This window comes from Protopterus annectens, chromosome 2.part0 (assembly GCF_019279795.1).
Source record: "Protopterus annectens isolate FY-2018-M chromosome 2.part0, PAN1.0, whole genome shotgun sequence".
Taxonomy (NCBI): Eukaryota; Metazoa; Chordata; order Ceratodontiformes; family Protopteridae; genus Protopterus; species Protopterus annectens.
Genome location: NC_056728.1, coordinates 1293731139 through 1293751876, shown reverse-complemented (window position 1 = coordinate 1293751876; position 20738 = coordinate 1293731139). Strand labels below are relative to the sequence as shown.

Here is a 20738-nt window from a genome sequence, read left to right as displayed (position 1 = left end):
ATTATATATCCCAGGAGGGCATGACCCTAGCCCTGAACAGCATCCTACCATCACCCAGAATGATACCACAATACAAGCAGAAAATGATTGATTTCAACAATTGGCTAAGTTTCTGGTGTCATTCTAAGGGGATCCAGTATCTGTCTGCCTGGGATGACATGATTGGCAGACCTCGATGCTTTTCCAGAGATGGCCTGCATCTGTCGCCGCTGGGCTTCCGAATACTGGCCAAGGCTCTTGCCACCCCTATAGTGCCTTTTTAGGTGGTGCTTCAAAGAACAAATTATCACCGTAACAGCTACAAACAACTGCAATCTGAGGGTCATGCTGCTCAACGATTGAAGTCTAAATATCAAAATACACTTGGTCAAAGCACTCCTTAAAATGGAGAACATTGACATTTATGCCATAACAGAGACCTGGTTCAAGGCAGCAGAAAGCACCCCTGCACTACCAGGCTATAACTCATTCCACACCTTTCTGCCCCAGAACTTGGACCAAAGCTCCAAAGGTGGTGGTGTTTCCATATTCATAAAGGATGCACCCACCTCCAGACTGGTAGCCCAACATAACGCATCTGAGATGCTTCAGGTGCAGCTAACATTGGGTCATAGCCTGCTATAGGTCCCCAACCATCTGCCAAGACTCACACTCCATGTTCCTAAGCACCCTGGAGAATATTAGGGTCCAACCTAACACTCTCATACTGGGCAACTTCAACTACTCCACCATTAACTGGGAAAACCACTCATGTACCAATACACTTGCCCAACGTTTCCTGGAATTCATTAATTCCAATGCCCTGGACCAACTGATTCTTACCCCCACTAGAGGTAGCAACATCCTTGACCTGGTCATTACCAACATAAGCAACTGCTCCTCTACACCAATAGTCAACTCCTCCCTGGATAGATCCGACCACAAACTAATCATCTTGGAAATCCACATCCTTCCCACCCCCCACCCCCTGCAAATGTAACCACCATGAAAAACTTCTCCAAACCTAACTTTGGGCTCCTAAAAACAGAGGTGGCTAACTTCACAGCACCCATGCAAATGGAGAATAGTTACATGACCGCCAAATCATACACCAATGCACTGTATGAACACATACAGAAATGCATGGATCTCGCCATACCCAACAGAACCAAGTCGCTTTCCTGCAAAAAAAGGAAGCCAATCTGGTGGTCTCCTGTCATAAACAAACTCTACAACAGAATAAGGTGAAATTTCAAGACTGGAAAAACTCCCTTATTAGCCTCAAAAAAAAAAAAAAAAGTTGAGGTCCCTCATCAAATCCTCTAAAGCTAGCTATGAAAACAGAATTGCAGCAGATAGTAGACAACCACAAAGCCTTCTATAGTTATGTAAAAAATCTCCACGGCAATACCCAGATTTGCTCTGAGCTACTGCGCAACGGTACCTCCTATACCAAGCCAATAGATATTGCCAATATACTGGCTGACAGATTCAGTGCCAACTTTACCCCTCCCCCCCAAAGGACCAGTCACAATACCAGCAGATTGCCAGGCACCCTGTATTACTGTTGCACAGGTTAAAACAGCACTGTCCAAGGCCAAGGAATACAGTTTCTGTGGGACCTGACAATATCCCTGGCTGTGTTCTACATGAACTACAGAATAAACTGGCACCTCACCTGTGTGCCCTGTTCAATCACAGCCTCACTTCAGGCTTTATCCCTACCAAATGGCACACTGCTGCAGTCAACCCTCTCCACAAAGGAGGAGCGACTACAGACCCTGGGAACTATCCCCCATTAGCCTGATTAGTCTGATATGCAAAGCTATGGAACGCATCATCATGGACCTAATAAACAAGGATATGGGGAATCTCCAAACTCTGGATCCCACACAGTTTGGTTTTGTGAAGGATAGATCATGCCTGCTCAACTTCTTTGAGTCAGCCACCAGAGCTGTGGATGAAGGCAAGGTGGTTCATACAGCCTACCTTGATCTGGCCAAGGCCTTTGATACCATTCCCCACTCAAGAATCATAGAAAAACTCACTAAGCTAGGCATCAACCCCTATATCACTAGGTGGGTTGCAAATTGGCTCACAAGTAGAACCCACAGTGTGAAAGTAGCTGACTCCAAGTCAGACTGCTGACCAGTCATGAGTGGAGTCCCACAGGGATTGGTCCTGGGTCCTCTCCTGTTTTGTATCTATTTCTCTGAAGTCCAGGCCTACACGAATGGACTCTGGCTGACAAAGTTTGCAGATGATTGCAAGTTGGGAGCAGTTATTAACTCCTCGAGTGATGTTGACATACTACAGAAAGGCCTCACTGAGACAGACAACTGGTGTCAGAACCATAGCCTTAAACTCAATGCCAAAAAATGTGTCGATATCCCCTTTGGGACAAACCCAGTTGTCATGAATTACCACATCGATGGTAGTCCACTGAACACAGTAGGCATTATAAGAGATCTGGAAACACAGGTTGACAGCAACTTCACTTTTGACCACCACATTGCCACTGTGGACAGAAAGTCCTTCTATGTGGCACATCTCATTACTAAGGGTTTTGCATCCAGGAAGAAAGAGGTCATTGTCTCCCTCTACTCTTCCCTCATTAGGCCAATCATTGAGTACAATGCCCCATTTAGCATGTACCTCACTAAACACCTGCAACAACTGGAAGTACCTCACAAAGAGGATCCTAGGCCTTAAAGATTTGTCCTATATGGACAGACTCAAAAAAATTCCAACTATTCTCTGTCTCATATCGCCTACCTAGAGGCGATCTCTGCTTGACTTGCAAAGCCATGTCTGACCGAGCTCTGTTAGAAATGCTACATATGAAGAAATCCCAATCCCTCCACACCACACATTCCAGAGACCTCATTACCACAATCAAAAGAACATGCTTAAGAGACAGGTTCATAACCCAGAGACTGACCATACTATGGAATAGACTTCCCATACATGTCAAGTAAAGCATCTCACTGGCCCTCTTCAAGAGAAATCTTGCTGAGTGGATGGGAAATAGATAATTCACCCCGGGGATCACTCCAGTGGCTTTACTTGACAGAGGCACTGGGAACTAAGGTCTGGTGGCATGATGCTAGGGTAATCCTATGGGCTAGGCTTGTAAAGGCTCCAGGGCCATTAGCCTAGTACACACCTATGAACCTATATGTAAATATATATATATATATATATATATATATATATATATATATATATATATATTGATATAGATATAGATATATGTGTATGTGTGCGGGTATATATATATATATATATTTATGCACACACACACACACACACACACACACACACACACACACACACACACACACACACACACACGTGTGTCTCCTATACACCACACCTCCAAAGCTGGTGTCAGCATTCCTTCCCTCTTCTGCTATCCTTGTATGTTGTAAGGTTCCTTCTGTGTATCCATCTGAGTATCTGATTCCCACTTTTGTGCATCTTTTGTATCTCTGATACTACTTTGGTAACATTCTTCCAGTTTTCCACTCCCATGTGCCTGCCTTCTTCCATCTCCCATCTGCATTTTACCTATGTCAAGGACACAGTTTCTGTCTTTTCTCTTAGGTCTTCTTATATCATTGAGTGACTTGTCCTGTGCTTTGTTTCTATTTTCCCACCTTTTCTTTCTTCTTCCATTCTGCCTTCCTATTCCTCATTTCATCTGTTCATTTTTCTCTTAGTCTCAAATAAGTCTATCATTCCGCTTTGGGTAACTCATTTTTTGTAAGCTCTTCAAATATCTTAGATGACATGTGCCTTCTGTACCCTCTTCCATCATTTTTCTTCCAATAGTCCATGCCTGTTTCATGTTTCCTCCTGCTTCTGTCCTATAATGTTCCCACTCTCCTTTCTCATAAGATTTCCCCTTTTCTTTCTCCTCATAATGTGCCCCCCCCCATTTCTTCAGCATTTCCTCCTTCTGTTACTTCTGTACTTCCCACCACCTATCCTGTCTCTCACTTCCATTTGTTTTCTTAACCACTTTTTCACTTGCTGTAAATCTAGTTATATTCTGTGTGAGTGCCATGGTGGTTCAGGACTCCCATCCTCCTATTCTTTCACTTAGTCTAATTTTGCTCCTTACTACCTTCTCCTCCCCTTTTCTGTCACATCTTACACTGCCTTCTGGAGTTGTCATGTCTCTCAGTCTTTAAGACAATGGCCAGACTTCACTGGTAATGCCTTTATTCTTATTGCATTTACTATCTCTAGTTCTTTGCATGTTTTCATTGTCCTGTTTTTAGCACCTTTTTAACCTTCTTAATTTCTTCTGTGTTCTTTCTATAGTTTCCTGCAGTATGCTATCTACTCTCTGTCTTAGGTATTTGGGATAGCTGACCTCCTGTTTTTTCCTCTTTTCTGCTGTAATTCTGACAATCACAATCCTTTTATTGTGTTAGACTTCAGGCCAGAAGCCTTTTAGAATTTTTAGATTGATAATATTTCATTTATTGATTCATCTATACAATTTAAGAGTAGTAGTCACTCATCAAAATACATAAAAACACTTATATTTTCACCCAGACTGCTGCTTTCTTTTAATCTCCAGATACAACTCCTTTATAGCCATTGTGAATAGCCTTGAGGAGAATGGACACCTATGCCTCATCCATCTTCTCATATCAGATGATATAGAAATTCCCCCACTTACCATGACCTCTATTTCTTGGTTCATGTACATTGCTTTAATTAACCTTCAGAATTATTTCCCTTTGTATCTCCTTTCTAATACTTCACCTAGAAATTTCCACCTCACTTAGTGAAGATTTATTGGTAGTCAAACAAGTTTACTCTTTCTTTCCCTTCTCTTTTCATATCCTGTTCTACCATGAACTCTAACATCATCCAATAACTTTTTTTACAGTCCTTCACAAAGACATTTTTGTCCTTTTTAGACTGTTTTTGGAAGCCACTCATTTAGCCTGCTTCCTAAGATCTTTGCCAATACTTTAAAGTCATTATATCAGAGATGTTCTGTCTCCCCTTTTTGGAAATCATCATCACCTTTGCCTTCAAGTGTCAGAGATCTCCCGTTTGTTGTATTCTCTTATATTTTTCCTTTAGTATTTCCTAGTATACTTCACTTCCCCATTTGTAGAATTCAGTCGGACAGCCTTCAAGCCTCTTGCTTTCCTGTATTTCATTGCTTTTAGCTCTTTCCTGAATTTCTCTGTCATGATTTCCATGTTTATTTTCTCTTGTTGGTTCTGCAACACTTCATATTGCCCATCTCTTTTTGTTCAATAACATTCACTCGGCTTTTCTGTCTTGACCCCAAACTTGTTGGTAGTAATTTCTATAAATATCATTAATCTCCCCATCACCCTCTGTCATACTGCCCCCTGATTCTTGCTGTTGCTAGCTATCTGTCCTCTCTTATTTTGTACCTTCTTCTCAGGTTCCTCCCTGGTTCTTCTCCCACAATCCATTAGCAGTCATTGTACTATCACTGTCATATCTCTTTCATTGTGACTATTTTTGTTTCAAGCTCCACTTTTATATCTGATGATGGTTCCTGCACATTTAGTTACTCTTGATCTGGACCCATTCCCATCATTTTTCTATATTTCTGTTAGTCTTCCTTCTAGCTATTTAATTGCTTCCACCTTATTTTTCTACCTCTTCATTATGTCCCTGACATTGCTGTCTCCACTGCATACAGCAAGTTTTACTGTTGCTTTTTTATCTGATTCATTTTCCTTTGTCATTTGTTATCATCCTTGTTAGCCTGTCTTTCTCTTCTAGTTCACTCAGTTTGTAACTTGCCCTCTCTGCTTCTACCTCTAATTCCTCTCCTTCTACCCTTTCTCTCAGAATCCCTGGTGTAAGGTTCCCAGATTCTGTCACCTCTACAATTTTCATCTTCTGAGTATCTTGTTCTGTCTACTAGCCTGTACTAGACAATTTTTGGTGAAGCTGTACTCCTTTTGTTGTAGGTATCTATTTCCAGACGTTTTTCTACACTCCTGATATCATAATTCTTCCAGACCTCTCCTCATCCTTTGACTATAATCTTTTCTCTCATATGCTCTTGATGATGTTGAAGTTTCTCTATAACTTCTCCTTCTCCCTTCTCCTTCTGTTTCCTGACCTCAGACACGGTTTTGAATAAATACTCTACAACCTCATCTGGCACATGTGTATCTCCCATGGTCCACCTGCTTCCATTTATTCTTTCCTGCTGTATGAGACACTTTCTCTCTTCACTTTTAATTGTTTTACTGCCACTGTAACTATTTGAACTATTTTAATAAAGAAATTGTCTCCCCTTTACTACCCTCCCACTTTCATATTCCCTTTTCAGGTATTTGGGACTCAGTCTTATCCCCTTTGATTACTTTTGCTTCTGGTAACAGGCTCACATCCTCTCCTAACCTTTTATCTCTTGTATGTACTTTCTTTCTTAACATCGAGTAAGACACTCCCTCCCATATTCCAAGTTCCTAACTTGTTCCATATGTTGCCGTATGCTGTCCCCTTTTCTGGACTCCCCATCCATGCAGCTTTTGAGTGACCCTCCCTGGGTTTTCCCACCATGCTGATCCAGTGTATCTTTGGTCTTTTGCTATGCTTTGTCTCCTACCTGCTCTTCTGATTTGTCTGGTGGCTGCTTTGCAAATTGCCCCTAGACTTTTGTCTTTTCTTCTATCGCTCCTGGTTCCTTTTTTCTTTGCATCTATTCATTTCCTCCCAGTATGCCTGTTCTACTCTTATACAGCATGACATAACCCAAGGCTGGTGTTTACAGTTCTTTTTCCATTCCCTTTAACTCAGGCTTGCTGTTCTCACTCTCTATTTCTCAATTTTTTTCTTTTTTTTTTCTTTGATTACTTGCAATATTTTCAAAGTTTTTTATAAATACTGTCATCTCATTGTTTGTTTCCATGCCTCATTTTTCTGCATTTCTCGACATCATTTATACCCTTATTTAATCCTGTTTGTATTGAAATAATTTTTACCTTATAAAGAAGATTGGTGCTTCCATACTCCTATCCATTCTTCACCTGGACAGGATCCTCTCCCTTCTGTTAGTCTCACTCCTTTCCCTTTACAGTAAAGTGTTAGTTTGTACTATGCTTTGGTATGTTGCAAGCAGCTTTTTTTGTAATTTCTGTAGTCAGTATCAATGCAGCATCAGTTCTCCTTGCTGGTCCAGCTTTGCCATTCCCTGCCTCTTTTCTTCTTTTCCACCTATTTCCACTTCCATTCCACATAATTTTCTGGTTGCTTTTTGGAGCCTTCATGCTTGCACTTGACCAATTTCCTTAGTTCCTCTGCTGTCCAACATAGGTCCAACATAGGTCATGCAAATTTCCTTTTTTCATCAGACATGCTTCTTCCTTCTGTCCCTGCTTCTGCTTCTCTGTGCATCTTGCCGGTTCCCTATTACGCTGTCGCAGACGCAGGTTGTCGAATGCATCTTTGCTGAACAGTAAAGTGCGAAAAGACAAAATAGCGAAGAGTTGTTTCAGTGAGTTCTTTCCCTGGGAAAGAATTTGTTGGCTGCTTTTGCTACTTTGCCTTTTCGGCACTCAGAGTTGGTATATTTAAGAAGGGGGGTTGGGGGCACAGCCCCCCATGTCGAGGGGTGTGGGGGTGAAGCCACCCACATTAAGTAATGTTTTACAGTTTTTTTTGTTTCGGAACAGCGATTGTTTTCCATTGGAAATAATCGCTGTTCTGAAGTTTTGACGTTGTAAGCTTTCGCTTACATGCAGTCGATTATTTGTCATTCACTCTTCTGAGCATGCGGTATGATAATATAGACCCCATCTTGCCAGTGCTCTGTCCCTCTAGCTAGACAAGCTCAGGGATTGCCTCTGCTTCCTTCATTGCATTGCTGCAGTATCCTCTATACTCCTATAGTTTCTTTTACTTTTGTTATCATTCCAGTTGGTGTCTTTCACTGTTTATTTCTTGACACCTTCTGCAATGACATCATCGCATCTCTATGGTGCCCTTTCACCTCTATTCTTCTTCCCTGCAGGCTTGTGTACATGAAACACATTTTTGTCTTATATATGCTCCTACTGACTTGTGGATCTTTGCAGTTTTGTTTGCCATTCCACCTGTTGTATGTGTGTGTGTGTGTGTGTGTGTGTGTGTGTGTGTGTGTGTGTGTGTGTGTGTGTGTGTGTGTGTGTGTGTGTATGTATGTGGGGGGGGGGGTTAGGTTGTTTCTCTGCAGTTGTTGACTTTCAGTCATTTTCCATTCTACCAGGAAATGCTGGACCACTGCCTGTAAGACAAATCTTAGTTTCTCCCCCTTCCATTGTACATGGTGGAGTAGCTTATCCAGGCAACTATCCTTATGTTTTTCAGTGCTGCTGTATGACTGGTAATTGTTCTTGTTAGTTTTTGCAGTCAGCAAGAAATGTCTTCCATTATTTTTTCTAAAAGTGCAATGGAAGGGTAGTATTTTAAGAGGCATGACTTGGGTCAAAATTTCTTCCATTGCTCTGCAGCCAGAGCACACGCGTTTCTTTTTCTTCCCACTCTATCCATTCTGTTCTTAACTATCTGTCCATTGGTAGTACAGATCTAGTATCAATTAATTTTAGCTCATAGCTTTCCATTTGTTTGCTCCAGATAGATTCATTTATTCACACTAGTCTCATGCTATAGCTCCTTGATTTTGATCTCTAAATCACTCATTTTATTATTTTGCCGTTTCATCTCATTTTTCAGATCTTTCAGTATGTGATTAAGCTCCTGCAACTCTGCCATCAAAACAACCCTGTCTTAAACGTTCTGTATTTTGTCTTTCATTTTGTTGACTTCCTCTTGCTGGCCTTTTATTCTTTGCTTCCTTTCAGCTATGTCTTCAGCTATCCCCATTAGTTTCTGGTTCATTCTGGGATGGCTTTGAATGCTGCCAGCTGCTTAACTTGCTGTTCCTTTTCCTCCACCCTGCGTTTTATTTTATTCTTCTGCTGGGAACCACTTTTGATTCCTTTTTTCTTGGCTCACTGTACAAAGTTGTGGGTTCAAGCAAACCTCTAAACTGGGCTTGCTGGTACTTTCTGTTTCTTCCTCTCGCTAATACATGAACTTTTCCAAAAAAAGGAAATGTATGGGTAGGAAATGTCTTAGCCAATATGTAGAAGCCTTGGTAGGAGTGAGGTGAAGGCCATTTCTGGCAAAGCAGATTGGCCTGTAAATCATTATCTGTCATGCTGCCACACACTGGATCCCCTTGAAATGATACCAGCTAGTATGCTAATCCTTAAAATCACATTTTTGATTGCAGTTTTAGCATCATTTTTGGAGAAGGTAAGATAACGCCCATGACTATTGCCTTCCCACTTCAGACACATACATAAGGAGCTCAACAATAACATCTCTTTGCATTTCCATCTGCGTCTTCCTCAGTGTAGAATATCTGGGATCGTTTATCCTGACATGGGCAATGATAAGAGCATTATCGCACTTTGGGTGAAGGGTGCTAAGGCCCCTGATCACATAACAAATCATAGCACTAGATTTATCACAAGAGTATGCTGCCTACTTATATTCATAAGAATGTGTTAAAAAGCCTGATGTGCTTGGCTTCTCATCTGACTTCCAATAAGAGTGGATTTAATAAAGGACTAGATAAGCTGTTTCATGATTTCTTGGAACATAGGTACTCAAGTAAACAAATTCAGATGTTAAAAACTGAAGTTGTGTTGCATAGGAAGGGTACTTATCTATATGGTGAGAGTGGGACAGGGAGTGTGTATAAGGATGACGACTTAGCATTTCATTTAACTTTTACCCATAGTGATAAAACAATATGGGATATTTTAGGAAACATTGGAACATCCTCCTGACCTCATCTGATATAAATGGTGCTATAGGATTTAATCTACACTTTGTTTTTAATAACAAAAAGGAATTTAAAGCAATTACTTTGTTATCCTGAATCTAAGAATTATAATGTACTTGTTAATCAACAGAAATATTTTTCATGCATTAGATGTGCACATACATACTTCTTTCAAATTCTTATATACATCCTGTCATAAAAAGAAATTATTGCATTTTGTCTACATGCAGACTGTGATAGTATGAATGTTGTGGATTCAACAAAATGTAATAAGTGCACCTCATTCTATGTGAGTAAAACCAACAGGAGGTTGAAAGAACATATTGCTGAACAAATATATGACATTAGGAAAAACAATCAAACTAATTCATTAGTAAACCATTATTTGAATATGGGCAAAATCATGCTTTTAAATGTTTCTGTTGCATTTAGTATATTTAGATTGTAGGAAAAGTGATATCTTAAATAAAATTAAACAGAAAGAATTCAGTTGGATTACACTGTGTAATGCCACTTCATCGCCAAGCTTAAATTTAGTCTTCAAACATGAAGAGTTTAAATCATTAATTAATTCTGAAATAGTGTGCTTTTAGATACTTGATAAAGTACTGATAGAATTTGAAAACTTGCCATTTTATATTATTTTATTAAAGTTCATCTGGTGTGCAACTGAGTTGGTTATTTTGTTTTTATTTAGCCTTTTTTGAATGTGGCTTATTAATTCTACTGAACTATCTACTGCTTTCATTTTGATGCACATTCAAGACAGGAGATTTCTCATGAACTGCAACATTCATTATATTTTTCTGGCATGTAAAATACCTTTATTTTCATTCTGTAATTTGTGCTTCACATTAATTTTATTTAGTCACCTATCCGTTTCTGAAGACTGTTTCACTGCCTTATATCCTGCACTGTAAAAAAGCTTCCTAAAATCTGGTCATAGCCTTCCCACCTTTGAATGCCAACTGTTCTCCCCTCTTCTCATCTTCTTCTCTCATTTCCCCTCAAACAACCTTTTATTCTTCGTAATCACAGAATTGCTTATAGTTTCTCCTGTTTTTCTGGAAAAATATCTAAAGACTTTAATGTTTATTCACAAATGTTGAATTGTTTCAACAGTCCTTTCACTGCCTTATTAAACGTCATTTGGATGTCTTCAAATGGTCTAACATTTAGCTTGATTTGGTTTCTAAAGCAGAACAAAACACCAACAGATGTAAAAAAGTAAAAGCACTCAGCTTCTTTGGACTACAACTCTGTTGTTCTGTCATAGGTTTTACTTGATTTCCTCATCCATCTGCTACAGTATTACAGTTACTGTTACAGTATTCAATGTGGTTTAGTCTTGTGAAATGTGGTTACCAGATCCTTTTCCTCTACAGGTATCCTATTACTACTTCATCCATGTTCTGTAATCTGCCAGCGGTATTGTTCCCAGCTGTATTACTTCATTTGTTTTCTGCAGTGAATTTCAGCTACCATTTATCTGCCCACTCACAAATCTTATCCAACTCTCTTTCTAACTCTTCTCCTTCCTCTGAAGTCCCAGAGCTTCAGAAGGTCTTTATCTCATAACACAAAGAGAAATCACAAAGAAAAATCATAGAAACTTCCTGGCCCTAGCAGTGAAATCCTTGGCTGTTGACTTAACTAACATAATCACTTTCTGTTCAGCAGACAACAGTCTTATTACAATACCACCCAGTAGACAGATAAATACCAAGTTGTTAGCCTGGGAGGCACACTGAACACACAATCTCTTTTTAGGGGTGACCCAGGTGAAATGGCTGGTTAAGTGATTTGCCCAAGGTAGGAAAATGAAAGCTAAGGGAATCAAACCCTGCACAAGAAGAATTATAGCTTACAACCTTAACCTCTACACCAGTTGCCAGACTAGTATAAGGTCAACTGTTAACCAATGTAACTTAATATCTACCTGTACATATACACTACTTATGCAATTAGCCATTCGTACTATGCTATATAAAAAGCTTAAATAAGCTTAAGACTGACGTCAGTCTCTCAATATGTAGTATGCTTTTCATTGATGTGGAAAGATCAGAAGACTGTGGGTTATATTCCCAGGTTTCATTCTGCCATTTAGTATAGACAATTAAGACTATGAGCTGTTACTAAGCTGCTTTGGTACTTACGTATTATCACAACCAGATTTCCGCACTGACATTATTCTGTCGGTGTGCGCGGAAACAGGTTGCTTAACCTAAAAAGGGGTCTGTCGAGAATTAAGCATTAGTCTGTCTCAGTGGGTATGAACCCAGAAGAGGAGCAAGGGTGAAATTTTGTACTTGTGGATGATGTGCCTCATTGCTCCTGTAAGTCCATGTTGCCGAAACGCTTTACAGTACCTGCATTTCTCACTACAATGTCAGGAAATGGAAAGTGAGTCACGGAAAATACCCTGCAACCTTCTACAGTGTACATTTGTCAAGCCCAAGGATTGCTGCCTTTCCTACTTTATGTATCAAGATTTTCACTTAAGGTACTATTAGAAACTGTCCCCATTTGGGAAGCAAGCAATGCCCACACCTTACACAAAACAGCAGATACAATGTCAGTTTCTGAAAACACCTCCTGTTACTAACACTTGGGAAAATATCTTACTTCCTGATGGTGCGAGTCTTCTTGTCATTTGTGGCACGTAGCATGGTTTTTCAGTCTGACCTGCTCATATGTTTACAGCTAGTTTTGGTTAACATTTTATTTTTAACAATCTTTTCTGTGTCTGTGTTTGCCTTCTCTGAAGGAAGCCTTCCATTCAGTGCAAGGAATCCATTCATCAGAACGGTCGCAGACATGATAACGTAAGTGTGCATGTGTAATGCATGCAAAAACTAGAAGAGGGTTTTCGGAAATGTTTCTTTTCCTGAAGGTAATGCAAACTTAATCCACAGCAGTAAACACTGTAAATACCACATTGCAGTGTTTCATGGCCTCCTTTCTATAGAAGTATGCGAAATTCAGAACCACGAAAATCTGGTTGTGATAATACGCAAGTACCGCTGCTTTATATAGCCCAGAGTTTGGTTCTCTCAGCCTTCATTTGCCTATTATAAATTGTGTTTACCATTAGAAAATTAACTTCTTTTTCTCTCGATTTTTTTTTTTATTTTTCAAATACATTTGAAAGAAGATTAACTTCTGATGCAGATTGGTTACTCAGTAACTCAGGGATTTTGATTTCTATTTTTCAGTGTACTGTATGTTTAAAAACAGTATAAACCTCTACGCACACACACACACACACACACACACACACACACACACACACACACACACACACACACACACACACACACACACACACACACACACATTTATGGACTGTCATACATATCACACATGCATATAAGATGGAAACCACAGACTGAAAAAAATATTTTAAATTTGCATCCAGAAAAGCCTATGACTTGTAACACAGGCAGATTCTTTAATTCTGTGTGTAGTAAGATAATCCTACATCTTATTCTGTAACTAAAAGATGCTGATCATGAGATGGTAATGATTTATAAGAGAAAATAACAAACACTGCTGTCTCATTTAGTACTGTTTACATGCTACCATTGTGTAACAGAATTGTAATAAATAGAAATGCATTTTGTCATTCATAAAAACAAAAAAAAAAACGGAAAGTCCGGAAGTGTAAATAAATGGTGGAAAAATAATAAACACTATATGAGTGCAGTAGTCAGGAACTAAGCATGCCAATGAAGTAAAAAAAAAAAAAGTTTTAATACATTATAGGCAAAAACAGTGGTTAAGCGCTTTCATCGGTTACAAACAGACATCATCAGAACCACTAATACCATAAAATTATCAGGTTAAATAAACCAAGTAAAGAGACACACCTCCCTACCTAGCCAATAAGCACACAACAGTAAACACATAATTGCCTAACCATAAATTGGCTCATGAATAATTATAAATATAGCTCAAACATGTTAAATAGCTTTACAAAAAAAACTTAATTGTTCAAAAATAAAAAATAAAAATAAATGCCAACCAGTCACAGTTAATATATTAAAAGGTGTACATTTAACCCCAAAATCATATAGTCCTATACCATATTATGTCTTTTCTTAAGAAATAAGAATTTATTTCCATCGCAAGTAAACTTAAGAAAGGATTTAATATGGTGTAGGACTATGTGATTTTTGGTTTAAATATGCACCTTTTTATATATTACTTGTGACTTGGGATTTATTTTTTATTTTTTGAACAGTTAGGGGTTTTTTTTGTAAAACTATTTAACATGTTTCAGCTATATTTATAATTATTCATGAGCCAATTTCTGGTTAGGTAATTGTTATGTGTTTACTGTTGTGTGCTTATTGGCTAGGTAGGGAGGTATGTCTCTTTACTTGGGTTATTTAACCTGATGATTTTATGGTATTGTCGCCTCACAGCAAGAGGTTCTCCCGTTTGATTCTCGGCTGGAGCGTCTTCTGTGTGGAGGCTGCATGTCCTCCCCATGGTTGAGTGACATCTAAAGACATGCAGGTAGTTGTGTGCATGAATGGGTGTGCCTTCTTTGAAGGTTGGTCGTCGGGCTGGCAACTCAGCACCATAAAAAATCCACTGCCAACCATGAGCAGACCGGAGTTCCGCTGTGGCGACCCCTAACCGGGAAAAGCTGAAAGACATTAATTTAGTGGTTCTGATGATGTCTGTTTGTAATCAGTGAAAGCACTTAACCACTGTTTTGCGATAATTTATTAAAAGTTTTTTTTTACTTTATTGGAGTGCTTTGTTCCTGACTACCACGCTGGTGTAGTGTTTATTAATTTTGTCATTCATGCGGTTAAGGTGTTATTTGTTAGAAAAAGATAATGTTTGTCCTCTTGTAAGCATCAGTAAAGCCACAAACGATTTGTGTTAGCAGAGGACAGATGGAATGCAACATCTCTGTGCTAGTTATCCAGTTTACATGATACAGACAAGTACTTTCTAGTATTTGCAGTTATGCAGAGTCAAGTGATGAGTCTCAAAGTATATATAATTAGAAAGCATGCAATAGCTTTTTGAAGAATAACCAAAATCTGAAATGGCCTTAGATGTAATATTAACCATTTCTACAGTGAGGAACTCAGATTGTGTAGTATTTTGATGACTTTGATCTGTTTTGTGTCCTTTGTCAAAGATACATTGCAGCCACGGATCATGAGCCCACAGATGCTCGAAAATCCTTCCCCTGCTTTGATGAGCCCAACAAGAAGGCAACATACAGCATATCCATTGTACATTCAGACCCATATAAGGCCATCTCAAACATGCCTGCACAAGTAAGTGTAAATTCTTGAAGTGCTAGTAACTGATTTTGTTTGCTTGTGCAATGCATTGTAAGTAGTAAATGTGTTAGAAAATATTTTAGTTTACCATTCACCTGGAATTCCTACATGCTAAGTAGCATATAAAATTGACAATATATTCAGACAGGACAGATTTTACTTTGACAATAAGCATATCAACTGATTTTAACAGCAGCCATATAGCAGAAGTTTTAATGTAATAGCATGTGGATAACTGTATCTATCAGCCTTGCATTTGATTCTTAAATCCTTTATTTTGTATACATAATAGCCGAAGTTACCTTGTGGTAACTTTTTATATGCAGAGACAGCTCTACCATGGTCATGCAACACCAAGACATGAAGCCCTGCAATGGGCTGTTTCTGCAGCCATGCTGGATGCTAATGAGGCATTCTACAGGAGAATCATATACTAAACAGCCATCTACTTTTGCCCAGAAATGCTTGCAATAAGGAATGACTTGCCTACATAATGGCCACCTCTAGCAAATCATTTTAATAAACACAGCCAAATAATAGCCCCCAGATTTAACATTTATTCATCATACCTTTGTAGCACTTAAACATAACATGGGTCGGGGAGGGGGGGCAACCCCTAGACACCAAGAAGAACTTTTACATCTTCTGCTGTAATGGCACTTAAACATAACAGGGATTGGGGTGAGCCACTAAACACCAGGGAAAACTCTGAAGATGTGGGATGGGGGTACATTTCACATCGGGGATACTCTATGTAGCGTGTCTTAAAAAATTAATTAAAACAAATACATGGTGCAGGGAACCACTAGAGACCAAAGATACTCTAAGTAGCATGCCTTAAAAGCAATAAAACGGATTCCATCTGTACCTGCCCACATCCCACAGAGGATATTAATCCTCTGGACCACTACTACACCCACAGATGTAAAGGAAAATTAGGCTTTGAAAAAATATGTAAACTGCAAAGGGGGGAAAGGCTTCATCCCCTGCACCCCTGGCAGGAGAATCCTGAGAATTAAGCTGCTATACTAACTGAGAAGTTAGCACAGTAGACTTAGTAGTAACATATAATAAGGATCTGAGTATTAGTAACATATAATAAGGATCTGAGTATTAGTAACATATAATAAGGATCTGAGTATTAGTAACATATAATAAGGATCTGAGTATTAGTAACATATAATAAGGATCTGAGTATTAGTAACATATAATAAGGATCTGAGTATTAGTAACATATAAAAAGGATCTGAGGTATTACTCAGCTCATTCAACAGTTTGTGATTTACGGGGAGAGGAACAGCGAACATTAGCATATCTCTCAACTTTCTAGTGCAACAAATCATGTCACAGTCAAATTTAATGGTTGGACAAAATCAGGACAGGATTTAACTATTTCTTCTGCAAACTTAGAAAGTCAGTGGTATAGCATCTTTTGCACTACCATGCATTTACTGAACAATATGAATTATAAAACCCTAATGTCTGCCTTTAATGGCTGACTGTAATCATCTTTGATTTACAAGGGCAGGAAAAAGAGATATCAGAGATGTTCTGACAACACAGGAACGTGTAATAGGTATGTTGTCTGAGTGTTTGAGTGCGCATGTGAGCGTGTGTGTGTGTGTGTGTGTGTGTGTGTGTGTGTGTGTGTGTGTGTGTGTGTGTGTGTGTGTGTGTGTGTGTGTGTGTGTGTGTGTGTGTGTGTGTGTGTGTGTGTCTGTGCATGTGTGTTTGTGTGTGTTGTATGAGGGAGACTGATGGAGGTGCCTCTGCTAACTCAATGGATCAGCTAACATTGTTAACTGCCACATGGAGGTGCTGAGTCGCATGGTCCTTTGGCTGACCAAGTTCATAAATGACTACACATCGGGAGGAATCATAGATTCCCCCATGACACAGACCTCTTACAAGAAGATCTAACATGGACAAATGACTCATGCCAAACTCTGGGACTAAAACTCAATGCCAAGAAATGCATTATAGTGCCTTTTGGGATAACTGCCACCCAGGCTAATTATTCCATCGATCCAGTAGTTAGGGGTCTAGGAACATATGTAGACAGTAGTCTGTCCTTTGACTAACATGTAACCAAAGAAGTAAGGAAATCATTCTATGTCACTCAACATATAAGTAAGGGGATGGCATTTAGGTCCATGGAAGTCCTAGTGTCACTTTATTCGGCCCCTATCAGACCTATTATTAAGTATACTGCCCCCTTTGGCACGTAACTGACCAAACATATGCAACAGCTGGAATGTCTTCAAAGGTTTCTTATGAAGAGAATCAGGGTATAAACACACTGTTCTATATGTATCGCTTTAAAGCTGTATCTTTATGCTATGTCTCCTATAGGTTACTGATGCTATCTATGCTTGACATACAAGGCATCCTCAGCTCCAGCCCTTATGAACCTTTTGCACATCAAAACAATGAACAGCATCAGAATCATTAGATCCAAGGATTTAATTTTGCTTTTTACATCAATAAGACATGTTGGCAAGACAGATAGATGTCTTAGAGAATCCCCATGTTCTGTAACAGGCTCCCCGTCTGTTTGAATCAGAGTCCATCTCTAGCTCTTTTTAAGTCTAACTTTGACCAATGGATGGGAAATGAGAATTCGCCCAGGTCTGTCTTCACGTCTTTTATGGACAGAGGCAGATAGTAGTGCTTAAACAAACCTCTAGAAACTTTCTACCTCACATATTCTCCTAATAAATGCCCGTGATAGACAGTACATTACACGTTTATGTAACTGCAATATGCAGAAGTGTGCTACAGTTTGAAGGAAATCCTGTATGCTACTGCAGTCACACTTATGCTCCAGTATGCATTTTAGGTAATTTTCCCTGGACACTGTGAAGGGGGTAGTGATCCACACACACCAATTATAAAGGCACTGCCTATTGTGCACTGCATTTTTACTGTCATAAACATGACAACTGTCCAGTCTGCTGCTGATGCCTGCCATACTGCCTTCTGGCTCATGTTGTCTTGTGGGGCCATGGACATTATTTTTTCCTCTGTGCATTTGATTATTGAAGTTGTGGACATGACACTGTATTCTTCTCTTTGCCCACAGGGAATCTGGAACAGCGACATTTCTCTGCAGCTAGATGTCACTTCAGCCATATGTCGCCAACCAAATGTACCATAAGGAACTGCCTTATTGCCTAGACTCCTAAACATGTGCAAATGACTGTGTCCTGTCCAACCCCTAACATATATGCTCATGATGATGTCTGATGCACAGTGTAGCAAGTCCTCTTTGCAGATTATTGCACCCACCTCTGCCGCAGCTATGGTACTGTTGCTACATGTTTCTAACCTCACTCTTTATCCTGCATTTCTACTGTTGGTACAACTGGTATGAAAGATCCTGCCAAGTTGTGCACCTGCTGCCTCTGCCATATATACAGCATATTGTGCCACACACATCATAAATATTGCTGCAGAGTTCTGTACTATATTATAGTTCCTCTTCTGATGCATCTAAGCACTGGAAGAATCCCTTTAGAAAGCTGAACACTAGCTCCACCATATTACATGTTTGACATGTGTTGCCATTCCCTGCATGGTCTGGGAACCGTAGATGGAGTCGTCAGCCAGGGCACTAAGATACATATTTGGCATTGCCAGAAGCACACAGCAAACAACATTTTTTGTATGTCGCCTGCTCCCTGCTTGCATGATACCTGTGTGTTCAGACCTCTCTCTTTAGCCTATATGTGTATCCACCAATTACATATCTCTATTGCAAATCATCATCACCATCATCAACACCCTTTTTCCCATCTTCTACATGGGGCCATGGTTTCACATCAACAGTCCCATAACTGTTGATTCAGTGCCACTATTGCAGGTATTCTCCCACACTGTCCTTCCATCTCTTAGCTCGATGTCCTTGTTTTTACTTGCCTTCTTCCTGTCTGTCCCAAATATTCTTCACATATTGTTTGCTGCTTTCCTGCACATGCCCAAATCATTGTAATATGCTCTCTTTGACTTTCTCTGCAATTGGACCTACTTGGGCTTCTGCTCTGATGTCCTCATTTCTTTATCTGTCCCACAGTGTGCATCCTATCACATGTCTCAGACCCTTTATCTCCATTACCTCTAGCTTCCTCAACAGCTCTGTTGCCTTTACTGCCCAGATTTCTGTACCATTCAGTAGTACTAGTCACACCATTGTTGTATACACTGCACGTTTTGGCTTCTTTGTGATTCTTCTGTCATGCACTACCCTTGACAAGCTGTGCCAGTTGGCTGCAGCCCCTCTAATTCTAATTTGATCTCCTCCTTCAGACTTCCCTTCTCCTCAACCCCCTCCTCCCAGGTACTTGAAGCTGTTAACTTGTTCCATTATATTCCCTTTTATCTCACCTTAGCTTCTTCTGATTTCCCATTTGTTGCCATTACAACTGTCGTATTGGCACTCCATTTCATCCAGTGTGCCTTCAGCTTTGCATTCCATTACCTTATCCTTTCCTGAAGCTCCACATCATCTGCATACAGTAACATTGCTTTTCTGTGCCCTGTGACCAGTATGAACAGCAGTGGGCTCAGAGATGAACCCTGATGCATACCCATTCCAACTGGGAACCCCTGAACTAATTAGTCTGCACTAATCCTACCAATGCTTCTGGAACTTCAGACCATTGCAGGACTGCCCAAAACCATCTTCCTTGGGACATTGTCATATGCTTTGTCCCAGTCTAGGGATGCACATTTGGACTCTTTCTTCACCTCTAGCTTGTCCTCAACTATCTGTCTCACTGTAAACACTTGGTCAATTGTTCTGCACCCTGATGTGTATTCAAACTGCCAATTTGACTACGCTGTGTATTCATTTATCAATCACTCTCTCTAGAACTTTCATGCAATATGATAGCTCTGTACTGCCCACAGCTGTTTATGTCCCCTTTGTTCTTGAACAATGGCAGTGGTATGCTCATTCTCCAGTCTTTAGAGATGCACCTTTCTCTCCACACTGCTATAAGTACAATCAGGAGTCATTTCTCCCCTATCTCACACAGCATCTTTATCACATCTGCTGTGATCTCATCTAAGCCTGCTGCTTTCTCTGACTTTCCCTGTGAGAACTCTCCTCACAGAAAGTTTAGTATAGTACTGGATATGTGCGTTATTGGAACTGCCTGGGTGGCACACATTTTCATTATAAATAATGCCCCGGGTATTACAGATCACTTGCAGTTAAGGGAGTGGAACCCCATCCTGTTGATGATTCATAGTTCCTCTGCCTCAGGTGGGCCTTGATGACAATTTGTGAGCAAACTGTGTCTCCCAGGTACTCATGGAAATGGGCATTGTTGGAAAAATGTCTGCCTGTGTGGTGCTGGTTCTCTCCTTTGCACTTCTGGCTAACCAGATATGTTCCTCTCCATGCTGCAGAGTAATGATGAGGAACTTATTCAGAATTTTTAGGGATGACATCTTCAATATCCATAACATGTCTCTAGCAGGTCACTGAAAGGTCCTTGTAGGCAAGATGTACACATACCTTACTATCCACTGGAATCGGTACAAATGGCTTCTTCCTTGATTTCACTTGTCAACAATCTAGTTCAGCAATATCCCTT

General features: G+C 39.8%; 1 protein-coding gene across 2 annotated transcripts in view; it reads left to right on the top strand.

The window, feature by feature from the left end:
* LOC122793449 (glutamyl aminopeptidase) overlaps nt 1-20738 on the top strand; it is a 792963-nt gene that overhangs the window by 290913 nt on the left and 481312 nt on the right. For both annotated transcript variants that reach the window (XM_044061461.1, XM_044061462.1), the window contains exon 3: nt 14991-15132. In XM_044061461.1, the coding sequence (XP_043917396.1) occupies nt 14991-15132 (142 nt within the window). The remainder of the gene's footprint in view (nt 1-14990; nt 15133-20738) is intronic.